This window comes from Pinus tabuliformis, chromosome 2_2 (assembly GCF_031772625.1).
Source record: "Pinus tabuliformis cultivar Carrire ecotype Pingquan chromosome 2_2, CPIR1, whole genome shotgun sequence".
NCBI lineage: Eukaryota > Viridiplantae > Streptophyta > Pinopsida > Pinales > Pinaceae > Pinus > Pinus tabuliformis.
The window spans coordinates 985652031-985677160 of NC_142300.1; the positions used below are offsets into that span (position 1 = coordinate 985652031).

The following is a 25130-nucleotide window of genomic DNA, read 5'->3' on the forward strand; positions in this document are numbered from 1 at the left end:
ATATTAAAACTAAAGTCAGAATCCTTTGATTATCTTCAAAAACTTCCATAAAAGTATAATGATGTTTCTTGGCCCTCTAAAAGGTTCAACCCTTCTTACTTTGAATTACAATGTATATATAGAGTGTAATTCAAAAATATTTAACTTAATACAATATTTTACAAAAAATAAAGTTTTATCCAAAATGATTTAGATATATATAATTAATACAATTCAAAATAGGAGTTCAGAAACTAATTCTGTAGAAACAACACACTATTTGAGGATGTTATTTGCAACTGCTGCCTTAAAATCAACTCCTACTCTTTGTCATCCTATTTTCATTGTACTGACACTTGAAAGGTTGCATTTTATTCCTTCTTTTATGTGTTGTTACCTGAAATCCTGCTTTCAGTTCACTCAAGAAGTCTGAGGAACTTATCCCATTTTTCATCATCTAGACATGAAAACTTAATTACCCTCCTGTAGGCTTCATCCACTTCAGTGTACTTCTCAAAAGTTGGCTTAGTGATAAACAGATGATGGACCTCATGCAAAATAAATAAATCATTCTCCAAACCTTCCAGAAAATCTTTACCACTAATGATCCCTTTTACCTTAGAAAACTTTGATTTGTCTGTTGCTATGTCATGTAACTTGTACTGGTAATTTTCTAGTGGAATCAATTGGACACGAGATTATCTTACGGATGGAAGTCCTTTTTGTTGGAAGAAAACTTCTTGATTTGAGATTCTAACTTTTGGCATTTGTTTTCCAGTTGCAACATTAAATTTCTTTTTGTTAGTACCTTTCTAACTTCTATGATTGTGTTTGTCTTGTCTTCAATTCCCAAGTCTTCAAGTCCATATTTAGTTTTTGAGTTTAGCATTTTGATGGTCCTTGTTGCTTCTCCTAGTTTTTGATCCATCTCTTATTTGATTTCTGTTATGGATGATTTTTCTTTTTGTACCAGTTGTTCATGTTCACGAATTATTTCAATAGATGTCCACATCTATGAAATGGTTGAATTGATGTCAATCCATATTTTCTCTTTTGCTTCAAATAATGTTTGTGTACTGGTTGATTCATCTATGTACTTTTCAAGTTGTTTAATCTAAAACTTGAACATGTAAGAGACATGCTCTCACTTGGTCTTTTTAATTATTTTTCCTTTAATATTGGAGTCTCTAGAGTTATCTGACTGGAAATTTGTTCCTCAACCTCTTGCAAAGTATTTTCCTCCCATACTTCTTGATTTGCATACTACTCAATTTCTGGTTTTGATATGTGAGTATAAGGAGCTAACTTTTGTTCAATTCTCATGGATGAAATTACTCCTAGAGGGTCATAAGGCTAGCTGAAAATTAGCTTGAATTTCATATGTTTCAATAAATTCCCAACTTTCTTTTATGTTGCTCTGGTATTGACTATGAATGGGCCAACTTGTGCTTTCAACTTAAATTGGGCCTTTTGTTTCCTAGACACAAAATGAATTTCATCCATGTTCATCCTCTATCTAATGAACTCTAGAGAAAAAATCCTCATGGGCACGAAAACTAGTAGTTTATATGGGGGCAATTCACAACCATAAACTCTAATTTATGTAAAATTATGATAAAGGTACCAATCTCCCACTTTTGATTGTTCACTGAGATGCAAAATTCTTTTGATTTCTGTTGATATTCTTGGAACTACATCACTGCTAAGGAGACACAATGACAGGTATAAAAATTGATCCACAAAATCACTGAAAGAATACTCTTCTGAATTTTTCCTGACCAAAGAAGTCCAATGGATGACAGATTGTGGTATTCCCTGTGAATCAAGCTTTTGCAGTGGGATTTTGAATCTTTCTGACTGGTGGTACAAGAATAAATATACCAATATTGATTGATGCTTAAAAGATCCTTCAGCACTGAATTTTAAAAATTGTTCATGGATGATATCTGATATAAACTGGCTAAAATTAAAAAGGATTGAGGGTTTTTTTCTAGATGAAAACACTAACATAAATCCTAGAATTACTTCATCAACCCACTGATCATTTTGGTAACCTAAAAGACAATAGACCATAAAGATAACATGTATGGACATTTCTGGAAAGATAGCAGAGGAATATGGTGGATTGGTTCGAGGCAATTCTGAATTTTTAGGTAAAAATGACTCAAAAATATGAGCTCGCTACTAAAAGGTAAGTTTTTGATAGATTGCCATAAGGGAATCAACTGAAAAAGGATGAAGAGAATTCTGAGGGTTTATCTACAAATCTTGAAAAAATTATTCTGGGGTTATGAAAAACAAAATATCATTATTTCGGGAAACTATGGCTCTTTAACTTTGTAAGTAGCAGCTTTCACACCATTTCACGAATTCAGGGAAATTATGAGTTTGGGAGAAAATGAATTGGGGTAACAGGGATTCCCTGAAACTGAATTCATCATTGGCATCTTCAAACTTATGAAATTCCCAATTATGTAGCTCATACAGGTCAAATTCACAATGGGTCTCTATGATTTTAAATTGAGTATCGACCAAAGGGAACTTGTCTAAATTAGTCACATGAAGTAGGATTGGGCTTTCAATGGTAACCTTAGATTTTCCCTTTTGAGTGGCCAAATCAAAAATAAAAAGAACAGAGAATGTTTGAAAGAGAATACTCGATGAACTAGTGACTGTTCACACTGGTTATTTGCTGCTATCTGGAGATTTGGTGTCACTGAGTACTTTGACGATCATTAACGAACTAAAGAACAATGCACTCGATAGGAATGAATTCGAATTTATAAATGAGTTTGAATAGTTGTTATTCGAATAGTCGTTATTAGTGCATCATTAAATGATAATCAGGACGTTGGAGGGAGGGATTTAATAATTTAACGGTCAAATAGTTAAATTATCAGGACATATAGTGGAGGTCAATTTGGCAAAAATGGTGGCAGTATGACAAAATGGAAGGAGTGATGGTGGAGGGCGGAAGCGGTTTGTTGGGGGGGGGGGGGGGGGGGGGGGGGGTGGGGGGGGTGTGGTGTAGTTGGGGTAAGTGGTTTAAGAGAGAGGGGGGTCCTAAAATTCTTAAAAAGTGGACATGTCACGTTGAGTAGTAAGTGAAAAACCATTTTGCAGAACCCCCCCCCCTTCGTTAATAGTCGGGAGTGCGGGGGGTCCTGCAATTATTTATTACCTGTTGATCAGAGTGAAGGTGATCCAGAGCGTCCAAAGATGCTCAAACAATAACTTCTTCTGCGACACTTTATTTATATTTAACAAAAAAACATTTAAATAGAATATTTGTGCATATATCAAACTTTAAAGCTGAATTTTAATATATACTCGTCTTTATTACGAAGTGCATGACAAAAATTAACTCTTTTTTTAGCTATAAAATTTAAAAGATAAATTGCATATGTAAAAATAAATTACAACATCGAATCCATATGGGGACTAATTCCCCTTACGGGATGAAGAGAACATGCAGATCCATGTGCCTTCTCCTCGGGCTATGGAGTCATTATTGTAGAAAAATCATACTTGCTCTTGGAAATATAAATGAAACCGAACATATACAATGATTGTAAAAAAAACACACTCAGTATTGGATATAGTGCTTTAAATATTTCCCATTGACTGGAAATGGGAAATATTCTCCCTCCAAATTCTGAAGAATGAAGGTATTATTTCCTTTGACTTTTGCAATACTGAAAGGTCCCAACCAGAGATTGTCAAAATTTCCATGCTTTCCTTTTTCTTCTCTTCTTGCATCCCATCTTAGAACCAAGTCTCCTTGTCTGAAATCCCTTTCTCTAGCTTTTATTTCAAACAAACTTTTCATCTTGTCTTGATATTGTAGGAGTTTGTGTTGTACTTCTTCTCTGTCCTGATTTAGTTCAATGATTTGATTTATCCTTTTTGAGAAATCATCAATCTCCTCATATGAATCCTGCAAAAGCTTCATGACTAGAAATGCTAATTGAGTAGGGAAAATAACTTATGTTCCATAAACAAGTTGAAAAGGAGATTTACCAGTAGACCTCTTGGGTGAAACTCTATTTTCCCATACTGCATATTTCAAATGATTGTCCCAGTTTCTTTTATGATCTGCTAACACTTTCTTGATGACTTTAATCATACTTTTGTTTGATGATTCTGCTAGCCCATTCCCTTATGGATAATAAGGTGTAGAGTGATGTAATGAAATTTGATATTTTTGACAAAACTCAATCATTTTAATGGAACTAAAAGCTTGAAGATTATATGTAACTATTTGTCTTGGACAACCAAATCTAGACAGAATGTTTTCCTCAATAAACTTCATGACCATAGAATCAGTTGCATTCCTTACAGGAATAGCCTCTACCCACTTTGTGAAGTAATTAGTTGTTGTAAGTATCCACCTGTGTTGATTACTAGAAGAAGGGACTATTTCACCAATAAAGTCTAGTCCCCATTGTAAGAAGGGAGCTTCAACTGAAACTAGAATGAGAGGGAGGGCAGCTAATCTTTGTTTTCCTGCAAAAAGCTGACAAGGAATACAACTTCATACCTTTGAACCAACTTGTGCAAACATCTTTGGCCAATAAAATCATGCTATGAGTATAATTTTGGATGTTGTTTCTTTCCAAGCATAGTGACCCCCACACACTCCTTCATGAAATTGTTCAATCGCCCCTTCTGTTTCACTTTCAGTCAAACACAATAAAAGAATGTTCAATGGGTCCTTCCAATATAGATTTGCATTTACTATACAATATTTCATTGCTTTGAGTTTAAGATATTTGCATTGATTCCTTGTGAATTCAAGAGGATATTCAAAATGTCGCAGAAAATGTACAATGTCTTTATACCAATCTGATAATAAAAAAAATTCATCAATATGAAGAGGAAGTGGTACAGGTACTGAGTTGAGAGAAGGTTCTTGTGTATTCTTCTCCTCTGAAGCAAAAGAAGGTTCTTGTAGATTTTTCTCCTATGAAGGATCTGAAACCTGCATAATTGAATTGATGCCCAAAATTTTACAATTTGATTCTACCAACGGTTTAGCTAGACCTTGTCCATTAACCAGCTTTGTTGGTTTGATATCTAAATCAAACACCAGGATCTTAGCAATCCATATCCCCCTCTTCCCATCTGTATCATGTTGAGTCAACATTATTTTTACTGCATTCATAAGCAATTATAGGAGAAAGCATTACATTGATTCTAAAATATTTTAGGGCTTGAACTAGAGAATATTTCAATTTTTCAATTATGTCATACCCCAGTTTTTCATCCCTCATAAATTTTCTAAAGAAAGCAATTGGCTTCTTATAATAGTCTTCATTTTTCTGCAATAAAACTGTTGTTATTGAGGCATATGAAGCAAAAGAAAAAAAGCTAAAAAGTTTTGAATAATCAAGTTTGTAAAGCATTGGTGCCTCTGAAATTGCTTTCTTAATCTGATAAAATAAAAATCTAGCTTGTGCACTCCATTTGAATTCATGATTTTTCTTAAGCATGTCAATGATATCCTTGATAATCTCAGCATAATTCGGTATGAACCTTCTAAAAAAAATTGTTTTCCCTAAAAATCACTGAATTTATTTCTTTGTTCGGGGGAAGTTGATTAACTAAATTGTTGGGACTCTTTTAAGGGAATTTGTGACTCCTTCCTTTGAAATTATATGTCCTAGCAATTTCCCTTCCATCATGGCAAATACTATTTTTTTTGAATGATGAGAAATCCCAAATTTTTTGCATCTGTGAAAAACTTTCTTCAAGTGTTTGATATGTTTTGCATCAGATTCTGAAAATACAATTAAATCATCAAGGTAAATTACTATGAATTTATTTACCTTTCCAACAAATGCCAAATCCATGGCTCTTTGAAATGTTGCACCAGCATTGATTAAACCAAAATTTATTTTAACATACATGAAGGTACCCCATGGCGTTGTGAAAGTTGTCTTTTCTTTGTCTTCTTGACTGACTAAAATCTGATTGTATCCAGAAAAACCATCTAACATTGAAATCTTGTTAGAACATGTTACTCTTTGAAGCAATTGATCCATTTTTGGCAGTGGATAATTATATTTCAATGACAACTTGTTCAGGTTTCTAAAATCAACACACAGTCTTATTTCTCCATTCTTTTTCCTAACAAGAACCAAATTAGCTATCCACTCATAATATCTTAAAGGAACAATGATTTTTGCATCTAGCAATTTCCTTACTTCTTTCTCAATAATTGGCAACAGGATAGGATTAATTCTTCTCAGTTTTTGTTGAAATGGTTTAGCTCCTGGTTTCAAAGGAATTTTGTGCTCAATAATAGTTGTATCATAAGTCTTCAAATCTTCATATGACCATGCAAATACATCTTTGTATTCTTTGAACAAATTGATATATTTATCTTTGATATCATGTGGCAAGATTGTTGAGATTTTGATATTTCTTACTTCTTTTGTAGTACCAATATTGCAATCATGTATATTTTCTTGTTGTGAATTTGACAATGAAGATCTTGGTACATCATTTTGATCAAACAATTTTTCAAGAGGAACTAGTCCTTTAGGAATGTAATTATTAGGAAACTGTATAATATCATGATCAGCTATTTTTTGTTTCAGATTTATATCTGGATCACCAATGTTTTCTTTTATCACATCATTATTTTCTTCTTCAATATGTGAACAAGAAAACTCCTCCATAGTCTACAAAAATTCCTTTAATTGCTCATCATCCTCAAAAATTGCATGTGTCTTAAGTTATCAGGGATAGAATGTTTGTACTTAACTTCAATTTGATATTGCAGCTGTAGTGAATCTGGAGTTTTGAAAGTGCTTACAGAAACTCCCTAGGAACCTGCATGTATGTTATTTCTCTTGGAGTAGTTGAGATGTTAAAAGCTTGAAAATAATTCTCCACATAGTGCCATACCTCATTTATGTAAGCCTTTAATCTAGAATGTTTTATTTGACAAATATTTCTAACATGTTTCGCTATCATTATGAATCACCAAATCCTGTCAAATTTTGCACCTTCATCTTCTTAGCCAAATCTAATCCCAATATTAAAGATTCATATTTTGCCACATTATTAGTAACTTCAAAATCTAACTTGAAAGATTGAGTGATGTTTTTCTTTCCAAGTGAAATCAAAACAATCTCGGCTCCAACTCCATCTCTAGAAAAGGCTCCATAAAATTACATTTTCCATACATCATTCTTTGAATACTGAGGAACATTTATAGTATCTTCAATTCTGTTTGGTGCATTACACTCATCATTTACAGCCAAAATAAAACACCCTAAATCTTGATCAATGGCATATATTGGGTGATTTATTGTTTGATTATCATTACGCATAGTATTTATAAACCTCACTTCTCTATACAATCTTAGATATTCTCCTCCATGAACATGGATGACAGCGTAAGACATATCCATTTGTAATCTTCTTCCAAGCTTAACACAACAGGATATTGATAATAACATACCAAATTTAGGAGGGATATTTGTTACTACTATATCCATTACTATATTCTTTATAGGAATCTGAGCAAGGGTGGCAACTAAATATTGATTAACCCGAAGCATGATACTTTTTTTAATCAAAAGTTTACAAATCATGATAGGGCCTAGTGATTTGCAACTGAAGCTTATCCATAACTTTAGCCATTAAATTGTGAGAAGCACCAGAATGTAGCATACAGGTGTACAAAAGAAAATCATTAACTTTTAATGTGACATAGAAGGGTGGAACATTTTCATCCATCATATCTAAACTAGGACCAAAAACCACAAAAGATTTCTCATCTTGTAGGCTAATCACATCTCCTTTAGCATCTACACTTGAAGATTGTATCCATTTGGAAATTTGTTGCTTATAACCTAGATTTCTTGAAAGTTCAGATAAAGGAATTGGAATTTTAACCCTTTCTAATTCTTTTTCCACATTGAAAACATGTGACATAGGTTTTTCTGTAGTTAATTGATCTTGTGGTTGGCTTCGAAGCTGAACAAATGAAGTTTTAGTGGCTTTATCTTGTGGGACATCAAAGGTAACCTTTTTTACAGGTCTACCTGGGCCTTGTCTAAGTCGCAAATCATCTTCTATTTAGCTCAGTAATAAGAAATTCGAAAAAAAAAACAAAAAAAAACAAACAAACAAAAAAAAACAAGCAAACAAAACAAACAAACAAAAAAAAAACAAACAAACAAACAAACAAAAACAAAAACAAAAAAACAAAAACAAAAACAAACAAACAAAAACAAAAAAACAAAAAAAAAACAAAAAACAAAAACAAAAACAAAAAACAACAACAAAACAACAAAAACAAAAAAAAACTTGATATTTATAAATTTCATAAGATTCTTTATTTTTAATAGGAGGATAAATTTGATTGAGAGGGACAATAGCATTTTCAGATAGTTTATCAACAAAATAATTGATATCATTGGTCAGAACTAGTATTACTTCTTTAGGGTTGTGATCATCAATCATCAATGGAGGTTGAATTTGTTGAAAGACCAAACAATGATCAACAAATTCAACCTCCATTGATAATAACATACCAAATTTAGGAGGGATATTTGTTACTACTATATCCATTACTATGTTCTTTACAGGAATATGAGCAAGCGTGACAACTAAATCTTGATTAACCCCGAGCATGATACCTTTTTTGAATCAAAAGTATACAAATCATGATAGGGCCTAGTGTTTTGCAACTGAAGCGTATCCATAACTTTAGCCATTAAATTGTGAGAAGCACCAGAATCTAGCATACAGTTGTACAAAAGAAAATCATGAACTTTTAATGTGACATAGAAAGGTGGAACATTTTCATCCATCATATCTAAACTAGGACCAAAAACCACAAATGGTTTCTCATCTTGTAGGCTAATCACATCTCCTTCAGCGTCTACACTTGAAAATTGTATCCATTTGGAAACTTGCTGCTTATAACCTAGATTTCTTGAAAGTTCAGATAAAGGAATTGGAATTTTAACCCTTTCTAATTCTTTTTCCACATTGAAAATAGGTGACATAGGTTTTTTTGTAGTTAATTGATCTTGTGGTTGGCTTTGAGGCTGAACAAATGAAGTTTTAGTGGCTTTATCTTGTGGGACATCAAAGGTAACTTTTTTTACAGGTCTACCTAGGCCTTGTCTAGGTATTAGCTCAGTTAAAAAAAAAAAAAAAAAAAAAATTGATATTTAGAAATTTCAAAATATTCTTTGTTTTTAATAAGAGGATAAATTTGATTGAGAGGGAAAATATCATTTTCAGATGGTTGATCAACAAAATAATTGATATCATTGGTCACAACTGGTATTACTTCTTTAGGGTCCTGATCATCAATCATCAATGGAGGTTAAATTTGTTGATCATTGTTTGGTCTTTCTCTCTCTAAAATTTGTGGTTGAAAAGGTCTTTTATATTGTCCTAGAGGCCTATTTACAACTTGTTGCGTTGCTCTCGGCTGAATTTCCATCCTTTAAATTCGATTAGACAAATTTATTAATAATGGAGTAATCTCCTCAATTTGTGTTCCTCTTCTTTACATCTTTCATGATGAACCACTTTCTTCTTTAACTTTCAATTTTCTTACTGTTTTCTCTGCTTTTTCCTTCAATTTCCCTGATGTTTCCCTATTAGCTTCTACCTCAATTGATTAGTTCGCATATCTGCGAAGGTTTCATCTTTTCTTTCTCTTAACATTAAAGCAAAATCATCATCGAATCCTTTAGAGAATCTAACTTTAGTTGTAACAACTAGAGGTTTACAATCTTGTGGCATCTTATTGTAAATCTTATTAAACATTTTAATGAATTCTGCAACAGGTTCACCAAGATTCCTTCTTATGTCTTCAAATTCTGTCAAATAATAAACAGGATCATTTTTTATTCCCCATTGATTTATGAAGATATTTGTTAATTATGTCCATGAATTCATAGAATTTGCACGTAATTGTCTGAACCAAATCTTGACATTTCCTTCTAATGATTGAACAAACAGTCTCATATAAACATCTTCATGTTCTATGTTCATATTATCTGCAAAGTCAAGGAATACAGAAAAATGATCCTTTGTTGATGGTCTTGTTTCTCCATTAAATCTGGGAAATCTGGGTAGATGTTTCGAATTTCCTTCATGAATTTGATTTGTTAGTGGAAGTGCTAGTGTTGCATACCGAGTTGTCACAATTGGTCTAAATCCAACCATTTGTTGTTGTGGTAAAATTGTTTGTCTAGGAGATAAATCTTTACTAGAAGATGATTGGTCTGAAACTATAGGCTTCTTTGGAAACTGAGGATGAACAATTAACTTTTGAACTTCAGGAATAATCTTTTCTTGATCTTCAAAAGCTAAAGGATTTGTGTAGATTTTAAGTTCCTCTTCAGGCTTGGCAGAAGTAGAAGGATAAGTGTGTATGACAAAGGATATAAAATCACCAGGTTTAAGTTCATGCAACTGAAGTTCAAGCTCTGCTTCTGTATCAAATGATTCTGAAAGGGAGATAGGAAGCTCAAAAGATTCAAGTTGATGAACTAATAAAGAATATTGTAGATCTACTCCCTTAGAAAGAAGTTCTAAGACTTTAGGTGGTAAATCTGATAATTCAACAGGGATAGGAATTGATTCAAAGTGCTCAAACTGTGAGATTGTTTCAGGTGGAAGAGAAGTAGAAGTAGAAGCTTCAAGTCTACGTCTAAGGGAAGCAATTCGCACAAGTCTCTCTAGATCTGATAATGGAGTGGAAAGTTGAGGATCAGAGTGAGATCTGGTATGCCTGCGTGAAGCCAGATTTAATTTATGAAGTCGTCAGGTGAAGAATTTTAGCTTGCTAACCTCTTATTCACCATTAAGAGGTAAGTCTTATCGTTGTCCCAGGGAAAATGAACTTCAAACTTTGTTCCCCGGCAACGGCGCCAATTTGATGTTGTATCTTTGAAGACAGTTCTAGGCTAGAGAACTGTGCCAAAGCATCTAAGTGAGGGATTTAATTTAAATGGATGACCAATGATTCAAACCATTTACACTTGTATAATCCAAAAACTTCTGAGATTTTCAAAGTGTTGATTTTCATTATTAACAACATATAATCCTTCAATTGATTATGACAGAGGAAAGAAGAAGATATATGATAATTAAACATTCATCCTGAATACTTAATTTATCAGATATAGTAGAAGCGTGTAGAGAAATTTCTACAGCCAACACATATACATTCAAGAGATGACAGAAGGCAATAATTAAATGATGCAGAGGTACTAATTTAAACAACTTATTTAATTAGTTATTCCCAGACCTTTTGCGAATAATTGTCTCAACCTTACGCTATGCGATGTTGATTCACAGACAGGGCTACTATATCCAAGTGATAATTATAACTTTGCAGTGGGTTGTCAGGGAAGTTAATACTTAACTTAGCCTTACCCTAAATCCTATGTTACCATGAACATATCATGAAAAAACATAAATGAATATACCAAAAAAACTCACATGAACACAATTGTTGTTAAAACTGAAGTCAAAATCCTATGAATATTTTTAAAAACTTCTAAAAAAGTACAATGATGTTTCTTGGCCCTCTCAAAGGTTCAACTCTTATTACTTCGAATTACAATGTATATATAGATTTGAATTCAAAGATATCTAACTTAATACAATCTTTTACAAAAATGAAGTTCCATCCAAAAAGATTTGGATATATCTAATTAATGCAATTCAAAATAGGAATTCTGAAACTGATTTTGTAGAAACAACACACTATTCGAGGATGTTGTTTGCAAATGTTGCCTTAAAATTTGTCCCTGCTCTTTGTGCTCTTTTTTTTACTGTACAAACACTTGAAAGGTTGTATTTTGACCCTGTTTTTCTGCGTTGCTACCTGAAATCCTGCTTTTAGTTCACTCAAGAAATTCAAGGAACTTTCCCATTTTTCATCATCTAGACATGAAAATTTAAACACCCTCTTGTAGGCTTCATCCACTTCAGTGCACTTCTCAAAATTTGGCTTAGTGATAAACAGATGATAGACCTCATGAAAAATAAATAAATCATTCTCTAAACCTTCCAGAAACGTTTTACCACTAATGATCCACTTTACCTTAGCAAACTTTGATTTGTATGTTGCTATGTCATGTAACTTGTACTGGTAATATTCTAGTGAAATCAATTGGCCACGAGAATCTCTTAGGGATGGAAGTCCTTTTTGCTAGAGAATAGAAAAATTTATGTGAAACTTCTTTATTTGAGCTTTTAATTTTTGCCATTTGTTTTCCATCTGCAACATTAAATTTATTTTTGTTAATGCCTTTATAACTTCTAGGGTTGTGTCTGTTCTGTCTTCAATTCCCAAGTCTTCATATATTTCATATGTTTTCAAGTTCATCTATATTTTTTGAGTTTAGCACTTTGATGATCCTTATTGCTTCTTTTGTTTTGTGATCTAACTCTTCTTTCATTTCTGTTATGGTAGCTTTTTCTTTCTGTACCATTTGTCACTGTTCAAAATTTATTTCAATAGATGTCCACAGCTCTGAAATGGTTGAATTGATGTCAATCCATATTTTCTCCTTTGCTTCAGATAATGTTTGTGCACTGGTTGATTTATCTTTGTACTTTTCAAATTGTTTAGTTAGCTTCAAATTCTTCTGCACTTCTGAGATATATGCATTATCTACCTTCAGTTTATTCTCTTCCATTATTTGCAATAATCCCTTTAATTTCTTTATTTCAACATTTCTTAATCACAGGTCTTCCATAGCCTTTGACAACTTTTCAATAGCTTCTTCGTTGATTGATTATGTTTGTATTTCCGCAATCGTTGTGCTCATTTGTTGTACCTTTTCTTTTAAGAGTTTTTCCATATCTACTTCCATCTTCTGAATTTGAATATTTTGTTCAACAATCATATGCAACATATTTTCCTTTTGTTTCTCTAATTGCACAACTCGCTGAGTTTGAGGATGCTTTGTTGTATGTAATTTCAGGTTTTTTCTTAATGCTTGAATATCTGCATTTCTGCTCTTAATAATTTCTTTAGCAGCATTAACATCATTAGGATCTAATCTTAATTTGATTACCAGATCTTCCAATCCTTTTATCCTTGTATCTTTAACTAATGAGGACATATTTTCTAGTTTAAGCTAAGAATGGATATTGTTTAGAGAAGCTTGCAACTGTGAAGTTTCCATGGCAGAACATGTCAAGGAGGAATAAATCATCTCACCTGCCTATTTATGTAGATCAATTTGTTCTATTGGATGAATCTGCGTTGTATCAAAAAAAATACATAAGTCTTGTAATTCTCTGTACTTTTAGGAATTGTAACATTTGGCTCAAGAAATGTCAATTGAAATTGTCCTCTGTCAGGGTCCAATGCAGGCAACAATCTAATTTGAGTGGTAGAAGATTGTTTCAAAAACTCAGAATAGGTAGAAGTCTTCAGTGCTTCATTTCTATGAATCTTGTGAAAATATTTTGTTGTCCTAAAGAAGAGGAAGTAGGGGGGGTCAGGGTTTGTTTATTCAGCTTTATGTATTGAATACACAGGCTCATTTGATAGTATAATTGTAGTAGATTTCTTTGGATTTTTTATCTTTGATGATTCTTCTTCTACATTCATTATTTTTCTCCTTTTAAAAACTTTAAATTATGTTAGTCTAAAACCCGAACCTGTAGGAGACATACTCTCACTTGGTCTTTTTAATTCTTTTTCTTTTAATCTTGGAGTCTCTAGAGATGTCTAGTTAGAAATGTGTTCCTCAACCTATTGCAAAGTATTTCCCCCCATACTTCTTTATTTACATACTACTCAATTTTTGGTTTTGATATGTGAGTATAAGGATTTGACTTTTGTTCAATTCTCATGGATAAAATTACTCCTAAAGGGTCATAAGGTCAGCTGAAACTTAGCTTGAATTTCATCTGTCTCAATAAATTCCCAACTTCCTTTTCTACTACTCTGGTATTGACTATGAATGGGTCAACTTGTGCTTTCAACTTAAATTGGACCTTTTGTTTCCTAGACACAATGAATTTCATCCATGTTCATCATCTATCTAATAAACTCTAGAGAAAATCTTCATGGGCACAAAAACTGGCAGTTTATATGGGGGCAATTCACAACCATAAACTTTGATTTCTATAAAATGTTGATAAAGGTACCAACCTCCCACTTTTGATTGTTCACTGAGATGTAAAATTCTTTTGATTTCTATTGATATTCTTGAGACGCGTGACTGCGAAGGAGACAGAATGACAAAGATAAAAATTGATCCACAAAATCACTAAAAGAATACTCTTCTAATTTTTTCCTGACCAAAGAAGTTCAATGGATGACACACTGTGGTCTTCCCTATGACTCCAACTTTTGCAGTGGAATTTTGAATATTTCTGATTGGTGGTACAAGAATAAATATATCAATATTGATTGATGCTTAAAAGATCCTTCAACACTGAATTTTAAAAATTGTTCGTGGATGATTATTTGATATAAACTGGTTAAAATTAAATAGGATTAAGGTTTTTTACTAGATGAAAACACTGACAAAAATCCTAGAATTACCTCATTAGCCCTTTGATAATTTTGGTAACCTAAAAGACAACAGACCATAGAGATAACATGTATGGACATTTCTAGAAAGATAACATAGGAATATGGTGGATTGGTTCGAGGCAATTCTGAATTTTTAGGTAAAAATTACTCGAAAATATGAGCTTGTTGTTGAAAGCTAAGTTTTTTATAATTTCCATAAGGGAATCAACTGAAAAATGATGAAGAAAATTTTGAGGGTTTATCTACAAAGTCTGGGAAATTGATTCTTGGTTTATGGAAAACAAAATCTCATTATTTCGGGTAACTATGGCTCTTTGACATGGTAAGTCACGGCTTTCACATCAGAGCACGAATTCAGGGAAATAATGAGTTTGGGGGAAGATGAATTGGGGTAACAGAGATTCCTAGAAATTGAATTCATTGTTGGCATCTTCAAACTTCTGAAATGCCCAATTATGTAGCTCATACAGGTCAAATTCACAATGGGTCTATGATTTTAAATTGAGTATCAACCAAAGGGAATTAGTCTAAATTTATCTACAAAGTCTGGCAAATTGATTCTAGGTTTATGGAAAACAAAATCTCATTATTTCGGGTAACTATGGCTCTTTGACATGGTAAGTCACGGCGTTCACATCAGAGCACGAATTCAGGGAAATAATGAGTTTGGGGGAAGATGAATTGGGGTAACAGAGATTCCTAGAAATTGAATTCATTGTTGGCATCTTCAAACCTCTGAAATGCCCAATTATGTAGCTCATACAGGGCAAATTCACAATGGGTCTATGATTTTAAATTGAGTATCAACCAAAGGAAATTAGTCTAGATTAGACACAGGAAGTAGGATTAGGCTTTCAATGGTAACCTTATATTTGCCCTTTTGACTGGCCATTTTGAAAATAGAAAGAACAGAGAATGTTTGAAAGAGAATACCCGGTGAACTGACGACTCGTAACACTGGTTATTTGTTGCAATCTAGAGATTTGGTGTTATTGAGTACTCTAGCGATCATTAGTGAACTAAAGAACAACGCACTTGATGGCAATGAATTCGAATTTAGAAATGAGTCTAAATAGTCGTTATTTGAATAGTGATTATTAGTGCATCATTAACTGACAATCAGGACGTTGGCGAGAGGGATTTAATAATTTAACGGCCAAATAGTTCAATTATCAGGACATATAGTGGAGATCAATTTGGCAAAAATGATGGCAGTATGACAAAATGGTGTGATTGATGGGGGAGGGTAGAAGCACCCAATTATGTAGCTCATACAGGGCAAATTCACAATGGGTCTCTATGATTTTAAATTGAGTATCGAACAAAGGGAATTTGTCTAAATTAGACACGGGAAGTAAGATTGGGCTTTCAATGGTAACCTTAGATTTGCCCTTTTGACTGGCCATTTTGAAAATGGAAAGAACAGAGAATGTTTGAACGAGAATACTCTGTGAACTAACGACTCGTAACACTGGTTATTTGTTGCAATCTAGAGATTTGGTGTTATAACAGCGTCTTTCAAAAAATATCACATAAGAGATATTCTCGTCGACACATTTCAAACCAACGAGTGTCATTCATCTTCAAGACAAGATGAACCACACTGGTTGGCTCGAAACGCGTCGACGAGAATCTCTCTCATGTGATTTTTTCCAAAAGATGATGTTATAATTATCATGGATCACAGAAGTCTTAACTCAAATATTTGGTGTTACTGAGTACTCTGGCGATCATTAGTGAACTGAAGAACAATGCACTTGATAGGAATGAATTCAAATTTAGAAATGAAATGAGTTTGAATAGTCGTTATTTGAATAGCCATTATTAGTGCATCATTAACTGACAATCAGGGCGTTGGCGAGAAGGATTTAAGGATTTAATAATTTAACGATCAAATAGTTCAATTATCAGGACATATATAGTGGAGATCAATTTGGCAGAAATGGTGGCGGTATGAGAAAATGGTGCGATTGATGGGGGAGGGTAGAAGCGCTTTGCGAGGGGGATAGCGGCGGTAAGTGGTTTCAGAGGGGCGAGTCCCACAATTATTAAAAAGTGGACATCTCACGTCTGGTGGTAAGTGCAAAATCGTTTTGCGAACACACCACCTCCCCCCCACCCTTCGTTGACTGTCAGGAGTGCGGTGAGTCCTGCAATTATTTATTACCTGTTGATCGGAGCAGCAGTGATCGAGAGCATCCAAACCTGCTCGAACGATAACTTCGTCGGCAGCGTTTTATTTATATTTAAAAATATATAACAAATAAATAACATTTAAATAGATAGCTCTTTATTACAAAGTGCATGACAATTTTTTTAATTTTTTTGAAAAACTATACAACTTAAAAGATAAATTGCATATGTAAAAATCAGTAACAACAAAGAACAAGGAGCATGATATTGGGGCAAACATTTGGAGCTTGGTAGTTTTGTGTTATAAGTTTCTTTATGGGTTTCCTCCTTTTGAAGCTAAGGAGCATTCAAACACTTACAAAAGGTTTGCAAGAGCATTATATGTGCCTTTTTTCCTTGCTTGTTTTCTTGTTTTAAGCCTTATGAAACTTTCCTTAGTATGGAAGATCTACAAGATTTTAAATTGGATTCTTAGTTTGATTATTTTGAATCCTGAAATGGATTCAAATGAATGTAATAGGCTAAATTTTTGTGCACGATTGTCCAAGTTGATTTGAAATTTCCTCCCAGGCCTTTCGTCTCTGATGCAGCGAAAGACCACCTCGTCAAATTAGTGTGCATTGCGCTAGATTTTTGTAAATATCTTAGGATATCTTATTAATCATGGGTTTATGATATCTTGCTAATTATGATACTTTCTCCTTCAGCTTTTGGTAAAAGACTCTCTACAAACACTGCCCCTGTGTAAAGTTCTTCAACATCCCTGGATTTTTCAAAACGTTGATCCTGATGGCATTTACAAGGCAATACATTGAATAATGTCGTGATTATTGCTACATAAAGTTCTCTAACATCTTTGGGTTGTTCAAACTATTGATCCTGACGGTGTTTACAAGCCACTATTGTATTGAATAACGTACCGAGTGTTCTACATAAAGTTCAACAACTCTAAATTGTTCAAAATGCTCATCCCCATGATAGTGTTTACGAGGCACTGTATTGAATAACGTACAAATCATTGCCTTTATATCTTACAAGAAAGTATTGAATAACGCACTAATTGTTACCTTTATATCTTACAAGAAACAAAAGTGTTATTAGACTATTGAGGTAGGCATTAGCTTGCACTAGGTGGATGTTTAATCCCTCATGTTGTTGAAGAGTGCTTCCAAGTGGGTTACTAGGCATTCTGATAATATGTAAACATTGTAAATCCCTTTCTTGTATTTTATCTTTTCAAATTCATTGAGGAACGTTTTTCCTTCACTATCCTCCGAACCAGAGATAGGAGGCTTCAGTGTATGAGTAGCACTTGGCGATTTTATTGTTCTTTGAAAAATGCATATAGGAAGATCTTGCAACTTCAACATTGTGCAATTTTAGAAATGTTAAGATGACTTAATGCATGAGTGTATCTGTTATAATCTGATTCTTGTACGTTGTTTGCTTGATCCTTTCAATGGAATTCAAAACCACTATCTCTGCAAGCTATATGGACACTAGGATGAAGTTGTTCCCATGCTTACAAATTATTTTCTTGCTGAAATATAATGTTCAAAGTAAAACAACCTCCCCTTATAAATGGAACCGGTGGAGTCTCTATTTACATCTTCCTCCCTTTTACAATACACAATTGGAGGGATCAAGGTGGAAAGTAACTTTTGTGCTATCAATATCAGAACAATTCTAGTCCATTTTATTTGAATTTGACTAATAACATTATTCTATGAAAATATATAAGATTTGAATTATGTTCTATTTTGCCTATGACATTCTTCTCCAAGAAAATATAGTGTTTCCAGGCACTTTTCAAAATACTTTTACAAAACCCTTTTGGTATTTGCAAATACCATTTAAGTTTTCAAGTTTTTAAAGAAATCTTTGAGGGAAAAAATTGTTAACACCCTTTTGAAGCACTTTCGCTAAGCACTTTTCCAAAATCTTTTTGATGGATAGTGACTTAGATAGATAGGCATTTTGACGTTTTAAAGGATTTTATAGGAAAAAGTTTGGCAAACTAGAGTTTTTAAATCTTTGATGTAAAATTTGTCAAATTATAAAAACCTTTATCTTTTAAATTATCTTAATTGTATATTGAATACATATAAGATGAACCACATCAGTTGTGAGTGGAGACGGGTTCAATTAAAACCCTTGTCGTTGTGGAATGGAGACTGCCCGAGAGGGTTTTGGTTAGGGTTTCATTTTCTGCAGCGGTTATTCCATGGACGGTCGTTGTAACCCGCTCTGTCGCTTTCATTTGTTTCACCTTTAGCTTTCTACCTGATACGGTTTCGCTTCACCGGTGGCTATTGTCCTGAATGTGTTTCTCGGGGGTTTTTCCGTTACTGACCACCTCTTCTCGCGGTCTGTTCCTGTTACCTGGTTGACCGGTCCGGGATTTTCTGTTCTCCGTTTTCCTGCAGTTACGAGGTGTCCTCCGTTTCAAGGTGCAACTGTCGACATGGAAGATTTAGATGTCGTGGATTACTCCGAAGACCCGCTGGAGGGGGTTTCCATCTGGCGTTCCTCCTTTCCCACGTCGGCAAGCCTGTTCAGCTCTGGCTACTCTTTGGCTGAACCCTCCCGGCCCCCTGTGGTCCTGCCGGACGATCCTCCTACCTGGCCATCGTTATCTACCCCTCCGGCATCCCCGTCATCACTCGGGTTCGTTTCTGCCTGCCTAAACCCTAACCCTGGTTTAGACCCCCTACCACTGGCTCTATCTCCTGAGTTCTCCCACCGGTGACCGGGGTTTCTGTCGTTTCGTACTCTCAGTCTACCCTTGCTCCCCCTTCTGGTTGTTTTTCCGTTGTCCCGCCTCTTGCCGGTACCTTACATCTTGCGGCTGATGGTCTTCCCCCCTCCTCGTCAAACCCTTGCCCTCCCCTTGAGTCTTCAGACCCTCCTCCTAGCAGGGCATCGCATCCACCTCCCCCTCAAGGGACCAAGAAGAAGTACAAGTGCTTCAAATCAAAGGCAGACGACATCTTCCTGAGATTAGAAGAGGACATTCAGTGGGGAGAAGCTATGGATTTTGCTGACAGAGTCTTGGTCGGTCGCATCAGGGGAAGGAATTACTCGGCCGCCCGACTGAAGGCCTGGGCAGCAGAGGTATGGGGTCACCATCTGGTTGACATCCCATTCATGCAGACGTTTGTGAGGGGATGGTTCGCTTTGAGATTCGCTCGTGCCGATCACACTAATTGGGTACTATCCTCCTACTGGCACTTCGAGCATGCCCCGGTTCTGCTGAAACGTTGGACGCCCCTCTTCGATCCTGAGACTGAACAGATTGGTATAGGGCCTGTATGGATTCAGCTTCCGGGTCTCCCATTACAATACTGGTCTGAGGACATCTTCAGACGGATCGGCAACGCTATTGGCACCTACATGGAGTACGACAAGTCCTACCTTCACACGGGTATGATGGCATATGCTCGCATCCTAATCAATCTTGACACAAGAGGAGGGCTTCAGGAATTCATCACCATCCAGTGGAGGGACACATCCCGAAAGCAGCTTATCGATTATGAAGGCATCCCGTATCGTTGCCGCAGATGCCATAAAGTAGGGCACTTATACAAGGATTGCCCTCTCTTGCATAAGAATAGGGGTTTTGAGCAGAGACAGGAGACTGAGCAGACGGGAGGGAGCCCCTCTCAGCACAAGGATGAATTTGTACCTGAAAAACCAAGGGATACTCAGAGTACCCCCAACAAAGCGGCATCGGACAAGCGACCAGCGGACTCCATTCCTTCCTCGCCTCCTCCTCCATCGAGCTCGAGTACTGCGAGGGACATCACCTCGACTGCAGGTATGTTATTCCCTGCCCCTCCTTTCTCTCTTGCATGGGTACCTCCCCCCCTTCCGTCCCTTCATCGATCTTTCCTGTGCCCCCGAATTCCCTGGGCTTTATCCCTTCCTCCTCTCTCCTATGCTCCCTTCCCCTTCCCTCCCCCTTTCCATCCCCCTGCATCCCATCCCTGATCTCCTCCTCCTCCCCTTCTATCCCCCCCTCTCCCCCTCCTCCGCTTCTATCCCCCCCTTCTCCCCCTATTACCCCCCGGTACCCTCTCCGCTCCAGAACTAAGGATAAGGGTGTAGATGCGATTGGTATTGACCCTGTTTGCCCCCCGACTTCCCATAAATCATCTAGGGGATGCCCCTCTCAGCTCACAAAAGCCAGACACACTACGGGTGAAGAAGTTGCCCTTGGGCGACAACAAACCATTGACAGGGCCCTTAGAGCAAGGGACGGCCCTCAGCCTCACCCTCCATGAAATTCTTATCTTTCAATTGTCGAGGGGTTGCTAGCCCCCCCAAAAAACTAGCCCTCAGAAGACTGCTCACTTCGACCGAGTTGGATAAAATTTTCTTACAAGAAACCCTCTACTCAGCTACCTCCCTCGTTCCTATTCTCAACTCTTTACTACCGAATTGGACCTTTCATGCCATGGACGCATCTGGGAGATCGAGAGGTACTGCTATTGGTTTCTGTAACAAATCTATGGTGCTCTGGAATTCTTGGGGAGGCAGAGGTTTTATTGGTATGGACTTATTTGCCCACTCTCTTGGATCTGATATCCATATCATTAATGTATATGGCCCTTGTGTGGAGAGGGAATCATTTTGGAGGACCCTGCTCGACTCCGAATTATTTCGCGCTGATAATATCATCCTGGGAGGGGACTTGAACTTCGCATTAGGATACTGTGAATCCTGAGGCCACTTGGCCCAGGTGGACAGCGTTTCCGACACGGTCTCTACCTTACTCAAAGAGCATCAATGGGTTGACATTCCTCCTGTCAGAATCCAGTGTACTTAGACAAATAACAGAACCGGCAATCACAGTCTTGCTAGAAGGCTAGACAAATTTCTTATCAAAGAAGTCTTCCTTACCCTCCACCCCCGTATTAGGCAATGGGTAGGCTTTGGAGGCATATATGACCATCCGCCCATATTTTTGGAATTGTCAGATAACATCCCGAAGATTAACAGCCCCTTCAAATTCAATGCCTCCTGGCTCAAGGACCCCTCCTATCTACCACTGATCTCTGAATATTGGAGAACCAATCCCATATTAGACGGGGAAGATCACACTGCTGGTTTTATTAGGAAGCTGTCTGAACTTTTAAGAGGATCTCCAAAAACTGGGCACATCAGAAATGGTTAAATGATGATAATTTGTTGAAGGAAGCAGAACGAGCCATTGCCAATATGAGGACTCGTCCAATGGTACCTTTCTATCACCAACAAACATGGACCTATACACTACCCTTGTCTCAAAGCGCTCCCAAATTCTGAAGGAAAGAGAGGAGAGCTGGCGCCTCAGAAGCAGGGCTATCTGGCTCGCTGAAGGCGACAACAATACTAAGTTCTATCATAAATTTGCTAATGGTAGGAAAGCCATTAACACTATCTGGGAGCTTCAAAACGATCAGGGCCAAGTGGTATCAGATCAGCAGGGTTTGGCTAGGCTCGCCAATGAGCACTTCAAGTTCATCTACAAGGCGCCTTGTGAGGTGAACATCCTGGAGATAATGCGGGTTGCAGAACTCTTTCCTAGATTTGTAGAACAGGGGGACTCGAAGAATCTGACAATGGCAGTGTCGAAAGAAGAACTTGAGGCCACCATTAAATGGTTTAAGAAAGATAAGAGCCCTGGACCTGATGGGTGGACCATCGAATTCTACATTGCTTTCTTTGACATCCTAGGGGATGATTTACTCAGGATCGTGGAGGACTGTAGAAGAAGTGGCAATATCCCCTCAGCCATCAAATCCACTTTTATTGCCCTCATTCCGAAATATGATTCCCCTACCTCCTTTAATGATTTCAGACCCATCTCCCTTTGTAACTGTCTGTATAAAATTATTGCTAAGAGTATCACAAATCGCTTGAAGCCCATACTGTCTAAGCATATATCTCCTGAGCAATTTGCTTTTCTACAGCATCGACAGATACATGAGGCGATTGCCACTACACAGGAACTGCGCCACACTCTACAGACAAAGAAGCAGAAGGGCATGATCTTAAAGGTGGACCTATCCAAGGCCTTTGATAGAGCTAATTGGCTCTATATCAGATTAATATTGACTCATCTGGGTTTCCCTTTCACATACATCAAATGGATTATGAGCTGCATTAAGGATGTATCTTACAGTGTCTTACTTAATGCGGAAGCTACTCCTTTCTTCCTATCTGAGAGAGGGCTCAGGCAGGGTTGCCCTCTCTCCCCTCTACTTTTTTTATTAATAATGGAAGGCCTAAGCAGATCCATCATTGCTGCTTGGAACAGATATCAATTGGTTGGCATTAAGATTACGGAGAACTTCTATTTGACCCATCTCTTGTTTGTTGATGACATCCTGATCTTCTTAAATGGTAGCATTGGCGACTCCACAGTTCTGCATAATATTTTCAAACTCTTTCAACAGGCAACCGGGATGATGATTAATGAGGGTAAATCTACAATTACCATAATTGGTTTCTCTCAGCATGAGACCATTTACACTACCCAACGCTTTCCTTTCTCTGCACTCAACCTGGAAGACAAGCTTAAATCCCTGGGCTTCCGACTAAAGCCTCTCGGATATAGGATCGCAGATTGGACGTGGCTTATTGCAAAAGTGGAAAAACGCTTACAGATCTGGTACCATAAATACCTTTCCCGGGCCGGCAGATTAATTCTCATAAAGGCAGTTATCGAGGCCACACCTGTGTTCTGGATGACTCTAGCATGGATACCGAAAGGCATTCTGAACAGACTCCAAAGTATATGTTGCAGATTTTTATGGAAGGGTAATCAACCCGGGAAAATTTTTGCTTGGGTCAAATGGGATAGAATAGCATTTCCAAAACGATGGGGAGGATGGGGCATAAAAAGGCTTGAACTATTTTCGAAAGCCTTGGCTGCTAAACTTGGCTGGCAACTCATTACCTCCAATAGTCTCTGGACTCGGGTTGCTCAAGCAAAATACATATGGCCCATGAACTTGATGGATTGGTTTAGGCAAACACACCCCACGAATAGTGATATCTCCAACATATGGAAGGCAATGATGAACGCGCTTCCTCTATTGCGACAAGGTATTACCTGGAGAATTAATGAAAGAAATGCAGTGCGTATTGGCACGGATCCATGGGTGGGATGTCGGAATGCACACAAATTGCCAGCTGATTTGATAAGATTCCTAAATTACAGGGGCATCATCTACGTCAAGCACATTGGCGATCGCAATCATTCCACCGTTCTTCGTCAGGCTTGGAAATCGGCACACAATTTGGATATCCCTGAGCAATGGCGACTTGACTGGAAACAATACATTGAAGCTCTCTCACAGGCACATATCCGACTGACAGAGGAACCGGATGAAATTATTTGGGCATTCGCAAAAAACGGAACATATTCCCCTAAAGAAGGATACATCAGACTCATGGACCCCCATAAACCACAGTCTATTGACCCAAACTGGAGACCTTTTTGGAAACTCAAGGTTGCCCCTCGTACCCGCCTATTACTGTGGAACATTCTATTTGACAAGATCCCTACTGGTGCCAATCTGATGAAAAGAACCTTTCATGGCCCTTTTCGATGTCATCTTTGTCGACTTGATGAAGAGAATACCGAACACCTCTTCCTGAACTGCCCTTCCACTAAGGAGTTTTGGAACTGTATTACTGCACACTACCCTTCCCTGCACCCCTGGCATGGTAACAACATTCATGAGGCCTGGAATTCCTGGTGCCAAGCCTACAAAGGAAAAGCCAGGAATATGCCTCTCCTAGCCTGTTGGGCCATTTGGATTGCTAGAAACCACTCCATTTTCAATCTCAAGGACCCTCACTGGCCTTCCATTCTACTTCATACTATCGCTGATTATGATCTCCTTCCCGAGGATGACATCATAGCCCCTCCGCGCACCATCATACCTGAAATCATAGACAAATCCAAACCATGGGCATATTTTGATGGTTCTGCTCAGGAAGCAGGATGTGGTGGGGGAGCCATACTTTTCCTGAATGATTCACACAGGTTTAAAATTCAAATAAACCTGGGCAGGGGTACTAACAACTTTGTTGAACTCTGTACAGCAAAACATCTCATATACTTTGCATTAGAACATCATTGCAGACATCTTCAATTGTTTGGTGATTCAAAAATTGTGTGTAATTGGCTCAACAATGCATCACACTGCAATGCATATACTTTGAGGCATATTCTAGGACAAGCTCATAGATTGATAGCCACTTTTGACTCCTTTGTCTGTCGACATATTTACAGGGAACAAAACTCGGAGGCTCATCAACTTTCAAAAGAGGCAACGCATCTACAGGGCAATGACTAGTTGATTCAGGAGGAAATTGATGGTACTTACCATCAATACTACCACAGACCTTTTGTAGAACATGGACAAATTGGGCTATAAGCCCAATATTTTGTTGATCTCATTGTATAAATTATGTTTTT

The 25130-nt window shown here is 36.7% G+C and overlaps 1 protein-coding gene and 1 pseudogene across 1 annotated transcript; both read left to right on the forward strand.

Moving 5' to 3' along the window:
- Window positions 1-17472, forward strand: part of LOC149196617 (serine/threonine-protein kinase Aurora-2-like) — a 34241-nt pseudogene extending 16769 nt beyond the window's left edge.
- A 2215-nt stretch (window positions 17473-19687) lies between these two features.
- LOC149196618 (uncharacterized) lies at window positions 19688-25008 on the forward strand. The gene is made up of 3 exons (XM_089408370.1): window positions 19688-20474; window positions 21854-22301; window positions 22392-25008. Exons 1-3 carry the CDS (start codon window positions 19688-19690, stop codon window positions 25006-25008), a joined length of 3852 nt encoding a protein of 1283 aa, XP_089264496.1.
- The last annotated feature ends 122 nt before the right edge of the window (window positions 25009-25130 follow it).